An 11261-nucleotide genomic window follows, 5' to 3' on the forward strand; every position below is an offset into this window, starting at 1 on the left:
CACACACCCTCCCAAACCCCAAACACATACCCTCCCAAACCCCAAACACACCCCCACCCAAACCCCAGAGACACCCTCCCAAACCCCAGAGACACCCACCCAAACCCCAGAGACACCCACCCAACTATACACAATTTTAACCTGTGCTCCTGAGCAGGGAACAAGGAAACCCACCCAAAACCACTCAACTCCATTTTCCTGCCTTTTCTTCATATCCCTCGATATCCTTACCCAACAAAAATCGATCAATCTTTGAATGCTCCAATTGACCCCCAGCCTCAACAGTTTTTTGGGGGAGAGAGTTCCAGATTCCCACTCCCCTTTGTGTGAAGAAGTGCTTCCCGACATCACCCCTGAACGGCCTGGCTCTAATTTTAAGGTTCTGCCCCCTTGTTCTGGACTCCCCCCACCAGAGGAAATAGTTTCTCTCTATCCACCCTATCAAATCCTTCAATCATCTTAAACACCTCGATTAGATCACCCCTTAATCTTCTAAACTCGAGGGAGTACAGGCCCAGTCTCTGCAACCTGTCCTCATAATTTAACCCTTTTAGCCCTGGTATCATTCTGGTGAATCTGCTCCCCCTCCAAGGCCAATATCTCCTTCCTGAGGTGCGGTGCCCAGAACTGAACTCAGTCTCCAGACGGGGCCTGACCAGGACTCTGTACCGGGTGAATCTGAGCTTGTAGATGTCTCGGTCGACTCCCTGCCGACTCGCGGTGGGGGGTCCAATGGAAGAAGTGCACAATTTCAGCACCAGTGTCCCGAGCACAAGGAGTTAATTATCCATTCATCTGTCTCCTGTTTTAAGAGGGGTTCACTCGACACAGGTTATTATCTGTGAGTCCATTCCAAGGATCACTTTGAATGTCCGCTGTTATTCTCGAGTCTTGTTTCAGCAGAAGGAGCCATCTCACTCCATCTGACCATCTCACTCCATCTGACCATCTCACTCCATCTGGCCATCTCACACCATCTGACCATCTCACTCCATCTGGCCATCTCACTCCATCTGGCCATTTCACACCATCTGACCATCTCACTCCATCTGACCATCTCACTCCATCTGACCATCTCACTCCATCTGGCCATCTCACTCCATCTGACCATCTCACTCTATCTGACCATCTCACTCTATCTGACCATCTCACTCCATCTGACCATCTCACTCTATCTGACCATCTCACTCCATCTGACCATCTCACTCTATCTGACCATCTCACTCCATCTGGCCATCTCACTCTATCTGACCATCTCACTCTATCTGACCATCTCACTCTATCTGACCATCTCACTCCATCTGGCCATCTCACTCCATCTGGCCATCTCACTCTATCTGGCCATCTCACTCTATCTGACCATCTCACTCCATCTGACCATCTCACTCTATCTGACCATCTCACTCTATCTGACCATCTCACTCCATCTGACCATCTCACTCTATCTGACCATCTCACTCTATCTGACCATCTCACTCTATCTGACCATCTCACTCTATCTGACCATCTCACTCCATCTGGCCATCTCACTCTATCTGACCATCTCACTCCATCTGACCATCTCACTCCACCTGGCCATCTCACTCCATCTGGCCATCTCACTCTATCTGGCCATCTCACTCTATCTGACCATCTCACTCTATCTGACCATCTCACTCCACCTGGCCATCTCACTCCATCTGGCCATCTCACTCTATCTGGCCATCTCACTCCATCTGACCATCTCACTCTATCTGACCATCTCACTCTATCTGACCATCTCATACTGCAGTACACACCGAGGACACTGCTTGATCAATGTTACCTGCTCCACCCAATCTCTTCTCCAATGAAAACAAGATCAGGTCCGATTCGGTCCATTACAGCTCGATGAGCATTACCTTCTGAAGACAATAAAAACATGAATGAACAGAGAGGGCTGATGGAGGTTGAGTGAGGAACATAACCTCATTCTCATATGCGATGCACAGAGATGGGATGGGATCCAGGCAGCGTGATAACACTGTCGGGAGCTGTACCACAATCTTCAGCCCAGGTCTGTCCCTGTGATTGCCTGATCTTTAGTGGGGAATCACAAATCAGATACTTCTCCACAAGTAGGAGCATTTCCCCCCGTCACCTCCCGCCCCCGGTTCCTCGGCCCAAACCCTCCCTCTGCCAGTGAGCAGTGAAGGAGTGCCAATGGCAGAGGTCGTAGGTCAGATGTTAGGCCCGCCTCGCTGTGTTGAAATTAAGGCACCTCATTCATTCCCAGCACCTCAAAACTGTGGAACTCCTCAACACCCTCAGCCTCCCCTTCCTCCTACCATCTATAGGCTTTCAAACTCCGAGCATAGTGACCACTCCTTCCTCATTCACCTCTTATTCCCTCCTGCTTACTTCACCTTGGTTTATCGAATGAGACATCAAACCGAGGCCCCGTCTGCCCTCTCAGGTGGATGTAAAAGATCCCACGGCCACTATTTCGAAGAGCTGGGGGAGTTCTCCCCGGTGTCCTGGGGCCAATATTTACCCCTCAACCAGCATCACTAAAAGCAGATTATCTGATCATTTATCACATTGCTGTTTGTGGGATCTTGCTGTGCGCAAATTGGCTGCCGCATTTCCTACATTACAACAGTGACTACACTTTGAGAGTGTTTCATTGTCTGTAAAGTGCTTTGGGACGTCCTGAGGGTGTGAAAGACACTGTAGGAATACAAATCCTTTCCACTGCCTTGCACTCTGGGCCTCACCTGGTCCCCTGGGAAACAGCCAGGAATCCTGGCAGACCCTCACAGTGCAAGGAAAAGCAAACAGACATGTTATAAAAATCAAATGGAGAATATTTATTCCAGCGTCGATGGTTCTTGATATAAGCGAGGGAGACTGAGAGGTTTCTCAATCAGATTTTATTGGTTTGGGGATTTCTATAGGCTGGGTTACTGTGGCGATGGTCCCATTGGCTGCTCAGAGCCCTGTAAACAGAGAGGAGTTTCTCACAATTTATTTTGCTTTCAAAGTTTCCAATCTCAACCCCCAGCTCCTTCATTCCAGGAGTGGGTGAGAATTAAACACTCGCTTTCCAGCCTGACAGTTAATCAATGTGGCGAACTCACTTCACACCTCTTCAATCCCTTAAAAGGAGAAACGTGTAATTTATTTTAAATTGGCCCTTTTTCTCGTCTCATCCAACTCCAATTGGTGCTTAATAGCAACAAGATAATTCATTTATACACAAAGATTAGCAGACCAGAATTATGGCCTGATAACCGGAACCAAACAAAGCTTCAGTTTAATCTCGATTGATTTATGTCAGTGGGACTGTTGATATCTCTGGAATTGTACAGGAAGTTTATCCTGGATCTAATCAAACTCATTTTATATTTAGATTCTTAAAGGACCATCTCACCTGGGTTCTCACTGGAAGCTGCCAGCTCCCATATTGATATCACTGTAAACCTCTCCGCCTCTCTCTCCTCCTTTAAGACGCTCCTTAAAACCCACCGCTTTGACCAAGCTTTTGGTCACCTGTCCTAACATCTCCTCACGTGGCTCGGTGTCAAATTTTGTTTGATGATCGCTCCTGTGAAGCCCCTTGGGACGTTTTGCTACGTTAAAGGTGTGAAATAAATGTTCATGGCGGAAGGGGCAGAAAGTAGAATCATGGGAATCGCTGCGTGAAAAAAGACTAAAAGTAGCGACACAGGTTAATAAGGCCATAAAAAAAAGGCAAATCAAGCACTGGGGTTCATTTCTAGAGGGAAAGAATTGAAAAGCAGAGAAGTTATGTTAAACTTGTATAGAACCTTGGTTAGACCACACTGGAGTATTGTGAACAGTTCAGGTCTCCATATTATAGAAAGGAGGGAGAGGCACTGGAGAAGGTGCAAAAAACATTTATAGAGATGATACCAGAACTGAGAGGATATAATTATCAGGAAAGGCTGAACAGGCTGGGGCTCTTTTCTCTAGAAAAGAGAAGACTGAGGGGTGACCTGATTGAGGTCTTTAAGATTATGAAAGGGTTTGATAGGGTAGACGTGGAGAAGATGTTCCCACTTGTGGGGGAGACCAGAACTAGGGGCCATAAATATAAGATAGTCACTAATAAATCCAATAGGGAATTCAGGAGAAACTTCTTTACCCAGAGAGTGGTGAGAATGTGGAACTCGCTCCCACAAGGAGTAGTTGAGGTGAATAGTGTGGATACATTTAAGGGGAAGCTCGATAAACACATGAGGGAGAAAGGAATAGAAGGATATGGTGATAGGGTGAGATGGAGTAGGGAGGGAGGAGGCTCGTGTGGAGCATAAACACCAGCACGGACCCGTTGGGCCGAATGGCCTGTTTCTGTGCTGTACGTTCTATGTACTTGCAGATAATTATATGTAAATCGCTGTTTCGCCTGGAAGGAGTGTTTGGGGCCTGGACGGCGGGAAGGGAGGAGGTGAAGCATCTCCTGAAACATTAACTCTGTTTCTCTCTCCACAGATGCTGCCTGACCTGCTGAGTATTTCCAGCATTTTCTGTTCTTATATCAGATTTCCAGCATCTGCAGTATTTTGCTTTTGTTTTAATATAATCATCCTTGTTTACATGCTGCTTAAGCCTCATCTGCTCTTGTTACAGGAACCAGGTCCCAAAACAGCAGAGCTCTGCTCATCACCATCTGCCATCGGTCCGACTGGGCCCAAACCACCAGCACCGAGACTGGGCCCAAACCACCAGCACCGAGACTGGCCCAAATCACCAGCACCGAGACTGGGCCCAAACCACCAGCACCGAGACTGGGCCCAAATCACCAGCACCGAGACTGGGCCCAAACCACCAGCACCGAGACTGGGCCCAAACCACCAGCACCGAGACCGGGCCCAAACCACCAGCACCGAGACTGGGCCCAAATCACCAGCACCGAGACTGGGCCCAAACCACCAGCACCGAGACTGGCCCAAACCACCAGCACCGAGACTGGACCCAAACCACCAGCACCGAGACTGGGCCCAAACCACCAGCACCGAGACTGGACCCAAACCACCAGCACCGAGACTGGGCCCAAACCACCAGCACCGAGACTGGGCCCAAATCACCAGCACCGAGACTGGGCCCAAACCACCAGCACCGAGACTGGGCCCAAACCACCAGCACCGAGACTGGACCCAAACCACCAGCACCGAGACTGGACCCAAACCACCAGCACCGAGACTGGGCCCAAACCACCAGCACCGAGACTGGGCCCAAACCACCAGCACCGAGACTGGGCCCAAACCACCAGCACCGAGACTGGGCCCAAACCACCAGCACCGAGACTGGGCCCAAACCACCAGCACCGAGACTGGCACTATGGAACACTCGGGGAATGGCCCGCACAGGTGTCTGTACAATCCCAGGTGGATCCCCTCTCCTCTTGGCTCATCTCCAGCCACAGAACTTCATTGGCTGTAAACGCTTTGGGACGTTCTGAGGATGTGAAAGGTGCTGTATAAATGCAAGTCTTTATTTTACCTCTTGCTCAGTATATCTCTCCACCCGATCCATCTCTCAATAAGATGGTAAGAGGGGGATTGGGGGAGAGATGGTGAGAGGGGATTGGGGGAGAGATGGTAAGAGGGGATTGGGGGAGAGATGGTGAGAGGGATTGGGGGAGAGATGGTGAGAGGGGATTGGGGGAGAGATGGTAAGAGGGGATTGGGGGAGAGATGGTAAGAGGGGATTGGGGAGAGATGGTAAGAGGGGATTGGGGGAGAGATGGTGAGAGGGGATTGGGGGAGAGATGGTAAGAGGGGATTGTGGGAGAGATGGTGAGAGGATGGGGAGATGGTAAGAGGGGATTGGGGGAGAGATGGTAAGAGGGGATTGGGGGGAGAGATGGTGAGAGGGGATTGGGGGAGAGATGGTGAGAGGGATTGGGGGAGAGATGGTGAGAGGGGATTGGGGGAGAGATGGTGAGAGGGGATTGGGGGAGAGATGGTGAGAGGGGATTGGGGAGAGATGGTGAGAGGGGATTGGGGGAGAGATGGTGAGAGGGGATTGGGGGAGAGATGGTGAGAGGGGATTGGGGGAGAGATGGTGAGAGGGGATTGGGGGAGAGATGGTGAGAGGGGATTGGGGGAGAGATGGTGAGAGGGGATTGGGGGAGAGATGGTGAGAGGGGATTGGGGGAGAGATGGTGAGAGGGGATTGGGGGAGAGATGGTGAGAGGGATTGGGGGAGAGATGGTGAGAGGGATTGGGGAGAGATGGTGAGAGGGGATTGGGGGAGAGATGGTAGAGGGGATTGGGGAGAGATGGTAAGAGGGGATTGGGGGAGAGATGGTAAGAGGGGATTGGGGGAGAGATGTGTAAGAGGGGATTGGGGAGAGATGGTGAGAGGGGATTGGGGGAGAGATGGTGAGAGGGGATTGGGGGAGAGATGGTGAGAGGGGATTGGGGGAGAGATGGTAAGAGGGGGATTGGGGAGAGATGGTTAGAGGGGATTGGTGGGGAGAGATGGTAAGAGGGGATTGGGGGAGAGATGGTAAGAGGGGATTGGGGAGAGATGAGAGGGTCTGAGGGGATTGGGGAGAGATGGGAGAGGATTGGGGGAGAGATGTAAGAGGGGATTGGGGAGAGATGGTGAGAGGGGATTGGGGGAGAGATGTAAGAGGGGATTGGGGGAGAGATGGTGAGAGGGGATTGGGGAGAGATGGTAGAGGGATGGGGGACGAGGGACTGCTGTGAGAGTTCGAGTAGCGGGATGGTGAGAGGGATTGGGGGAGAGATGGTTGAAGGGGATTGGGGAGATAGATGGTAAGAGGGATTGGGGGGAGACTTGTGAGAGGGGATTGGGGAGAGATGTTGAGAGGGGTGGGGAGAGATGGTGAGAGGGGATTGGGGAGAGATGGTGAGAGGGGATGGCGGGGTTGGGAGAGGATTGGTGGAGAGGGGATTGGGGAGAGATGGGCCTCGGGTGCCTGGGATTCAGTTGCGGCTCTCGCTGGCTGTGAGCAGACTGTCGAGGAACCACGAGTAAATGGCGTCATTGAGATCCGGCATTAAATCAGCCCTTCGCTCCTCCGGGTTTGGGGGCTGTTCCCTTGCCTGAATTCAGGAAAGTAAAAGTGGCAGGGAGGGCGGGAATGAGGCATGAACATCCCCCCTCCCCCGCTCCACCTTATCCCCCTCCCCCACTCCATCTTATCCCCCTCCCCCGCTCCATTATCCCCCTCCCCCCCCACTCAACTTATCCCCCTCCCCCACTCCATCTTATTCCCTCCCCCGCTTCATCTTATCCCCCTCCCCCACTCCACCTTATTCCCCTCCCCCACTCCACATTATTCTCCTCCCCACTCCATCTTATCCCCCTCCCCCACTCCATCTTATTCCCTCCCCCGCTTCATCTTATCCCCCTCCCCCACTCCACCTTATTCCCCTCCCCCACTCCATCTTATCCCCCTCCCCCACTCCATCTTATCCCCCTCCCCCACTCCATCTTATTCCCTCCCCCGCTTCATCTTATCCCCCTCCCCCACTCCATCTTATTCCCTCCCCCGCTTCATCTTATCCCCCTCCCCCACTCCATCTTATTCCCTCCCCCGCTTCATCTTATCCCCCTCCCCCACTCCATCATATTCCCCCCTCTCCCCACTCCATCATATTCCCCCCTCCCCCGCTTCATCTTATCCCCCTCCCCCACCTCCACCTTATTCCCCTCCCCAACTCCACCTTATTCCCCTCCCCCACTCCATCTTATTCCCCCTCCCCGTTCCATCCTATCCCGGCCTCCCCCACTCCATCATATTCCCCCTCCCCCACTCATCATCTTATCCCCCTCCCCCACTCCATCTTATCCCCCCTCCCCCACCTCCATCTTATTCCCCTCCCCCGCTCCATCATATCCCCTCCCCCACTCCATCTTATCCCCCTCCCCCACTCCATCTTATTCCCCTCCCCCGCTCCATCATATTCCCCCCTCCCCCACTCCATCTTATCCCCCTCCCCCACTCCATCATATTCCCCCTCCCCCACTCCATCTTATTCCCCTCCCCCACTCCATCTTATCCCCCTCCCCCACTCCATCATATTCCCCCTCCCCCACTCCATCTACGGTTCTCCCGACAGACAGGGAAAGAGGGGGTCAAATTGGGTCTTAAAAGAGTCCCAAAGAAATACCGGAGAGACCTGAACGGGCCTGTCCCTGATGGGTCGGGCCTGAACCCTGGTCCCCACCCAGACATCAACAAGTCAATGACTCAGCCCATTGACGGAGCTGGCAAATGGAGTTGGGAGACTGAGAGGATAAACCTACAACCCGGGGCTCAGTGGGGCAGCTCCCTCCCTCTCCTCCCTCCCTCCCTCTCCCTCCCTCTCCCTCTCCCTCCCTCCTCTCCCTCCCTCTCCCTCTCCCTCCCTCTCTCTCTCTCTGTCTTCTATCTCTCGCCTCTGAGTCAGAATGTTGTGGGTTCAAGTCCCACTCCAGAGACTTGAGCACATAACCCAGGCCGACACTCCAGTGCAATACAGAGGAGCGCTGCACTGTCGGAGGGTCAGTACTGAGGGAGCGCCGCACTGTCGGAGGGTCAGTACTGAGGGAGCGCCGCACTGTCGGAGGGTCAGTACTGAGGGAGCGCCGCACTGTCGGAGGGTCAGTACTGATGAGAGCGCTGCCACTGTCGGAGGGTCAGTACTGAGGGAGCGCCGCACTGTCGGAGGGTCAGTACTGAGAGAGCACCGCCACTGTCGGAGGGTCAGTACTGAGAGAGCGCTGCACTGTCGGAGGGTCAGTACTGAGGGAGTGCTGCACTGTCGGAGGGTCAGTACTGAGGGAGCGCCGTGCTGTCGGAGGGTCAGTACTGAGAGAGTGCCGCACTGTCGAGGGTCAGTACTGAGAGAGTGCCGCACTGTCGGAGGGTCAGTACTGAGGGAGCGCCGTGCTGTCGGAGGGTCAGTACTGAGGGAGCGCTGCACTGTCGGAGGGTCAGTACTGAGGGAGTGCTGCACTGTCGGAGGGTCAGTGCTGAGGGAGCGCTTGCACTGTCGGCTAGGGTGCTCAGTACTGAGGGAGCGCTGCACTGTCGGAGGGTCAGTACTGAGGGAGCGCTGCACTGTCGGAGGGTCAGTACCTGAGGGAGCGCTGCACTGTCGGAGGTCAGTACTGAGGGAGTGCCGCACTGTCGGAGGGTCAGTACTGAGGGAGCGCTGCACTGTCGGAGGGTCAGTACTGAGGAGAGCCGCACTGTCGTCAGGGTCAGTACTGAGGGAGCGCTGCACTGTCGGAGGTCAGTACTGAGGGAGCGCCGTGCTGTCAAAGGCGCCCGTCTGTCGGGTGAGACGTTAGACCGAGGGCCCCGTCTCATCCGAAAGACGGCACCTCAGGCGGATGTAAAAGATCCCATGGCACTATTCGAAGAAGAGCAGGGGAGTTCTTCTGGGGTCAACATTTATCCCTCAACCAACATCACTGAAGCAGATTACCTGGTCATTATCACATTGCTGTTTGTGGGATCTTGCTGTGCACAAATTGGCTGCTGCGTTTCCTACATTACAGCAGTGACTACACTTCAAAAGTACTTCATTGGCTGTAAAGGCGCTATATAATGCAGCTCTCTCTCCTTTCTTACTCCTCCTTCACCTTTCCAATCTCCACTCAGATGGAACACACCCCAGGGAATCTGAATGAAACGGAATATTGTAACTGATTGGTTCCACTTGAGACCATTAAACCCGTGGTGGAGAAAGTGCGATCACGTCGAGTGACTGTGTCTCCATGGAACCACTCCAATCACCATCAACGAGGCATCGGAGAGTGCGACCGCCCTCGTCTGTCACCAAACTCACAGCCCAGGGTCCAGGCCCAACTCACAGCCCAGGGTCCAGGCCCAACTCACAGTCCAGGGTCCAGGCCCAACTCACAGCCCAGGGTCCAGGCCCAACTCACAGCCCAGGGTCCAGGCCCAACTCACAGCCCAGGGTCCAGGCCCAACTCACAGCCCAGGGTCCAGGCCTAACTCACAGCCCAGGGTCCAGGCCCAACTCACAGCCAGGGTCCAGGCCCAACTCACAGCCCAGGGTCCAGGCCCAACTCACAGCCCAGGGTCCAGGCCCAACTCACAGCCCAGGGTCCAGGCCCAACTCACAGCCCAGGTGTCCAGGCCCAACTCACAGCCCAGGGTCCAGGCCCAACTCACAGCCCAGGGGTCCAGGCCCAACTCACAGCCCAGGGTCCAGGCCCAACTCACAGTCCAGGGTCCAGGCCCAACTCACAGCCCAGGGTCCAGGCCCAACTCACAGTCCAGGGTCCAGGCCCAACTCACAGCCCAGGGTCCAGGCCCAACTCACAGCCCAGGGTCCAGGCCCAACTCACAGCCCAGGGTCCAGGCCCAACTCACAGCCCAGGGTCCAGGCCCAACTCACAGCCCAGGGTCCAGGCCAACTCACAGCCCAGGGTCCAGGCCCAACTCGACAGCCCAGGGTCCAGGCCCCAACTCACAGCCCAGGGTACCAGGCCCAACTCACAGCCCAGGGTCCAGGCCCAACTCACAGCCCAGGGTCCAGGCCCAACTCACAGCCCAGGGTCCAGGCCCAACTCACAGCCCAGGGTCCAGGGCCAACTCACAGCCCAGGGTCCAGGCCCAACTCACAGTCCAGGGTCCAGGCCCAACTCACAGCCCAGGGTCCAGGCCCAACTCACAGCCCAGGGTCCAGGCCCAACTCACAGCCCAGGGTCCAGGCCCAACTCAGATGCCCAGGGTCCAGGCCCAACTCACAGCCCAGGGTCCAGGCCAACTCACAGCCCAGGGTCCAGGCCCAACTCACAGCCCAGGGTCCAGGCCCAACTCACAGCCCAGGGTCCAGGCCCAACTCACAGCCCAGGGTTCAGGCCCAACTCCCAGCCCAGGGTCCAGGCCCAACTCACAGCCCAGATCCAGGCCCAACTCAATGCCCAGGGTCCAGGCCCAACTCACAGCCGCAGGGTCCAGGCCGCCAACTCACAGCCCAGGGTCCAGGCCCAACTCACAGGCCAGGATCCAGGCCTACCTCGCAGTACATGGCCACAGGCCCACTCCACAATCAATGCCCGCCATCAGCTGAGGGAGGGCGTAGGTGGTAATCAGCAGGAGGTTTCCTTGCCCATGTTTGACCCTGATGCCATGAGATTTCATGGGGTCCGGAGTCAATGTTGAGGACTCCCAGGGCCACTCCCCTCCTGACTGTATATCACTGTACCACCACCTCTGGTGGGTCTGTCCTGCCGGTGGGACAGGACATACCCAGGGATGGTGATGGAAGAGTCTGGGACATTGG

At 54.8% G+C, this 11261-nt stretch overlaps 1 protein-coding gene across 1 annotated transcript in view; it reads left to right on the forward strand.

Moving 5' to 3' along the window:
- Positions 1 to 11048, forward strand: part of LOC137322627 (proteoglycan 4-like) — a 20823-nt gene extending 9775 nt beyond the window's left edge. The window contains exons 2-3 of the mRNA XM_067985534.1: positions 4612 to 5454; positions 9802 to 11048. Of these exons, the coding sequence (XP_067841635.1) occupies positions 4612 to 5454; positions 9802 to 11048 (2090 nt within the window). The remainder of the gene's footprint in view (positions 1 to 4611; positions 5455 to 9801) is intronic.
- The last annotated feature ends 213 nt before the right edge of the window (positions 11049 to 11261 follow it).

The sequence above is a fragment of the Heptranchias perlo genome, chromosome 6, assembly GCF_035084215.1.
Source record: "Heptranchias perlo isolate sHepPer1 chromosome 6, sHepPer1.hap1, whole genome shotgun sequence".
In the NCBI taxonomy this organism is placed as follows: Eukaryota; Metazoa; Chordata; class Chondrichthyes; order Hexanchiformes; family Hexanchidae; genus Heptranchias; species Heptranchias perlo.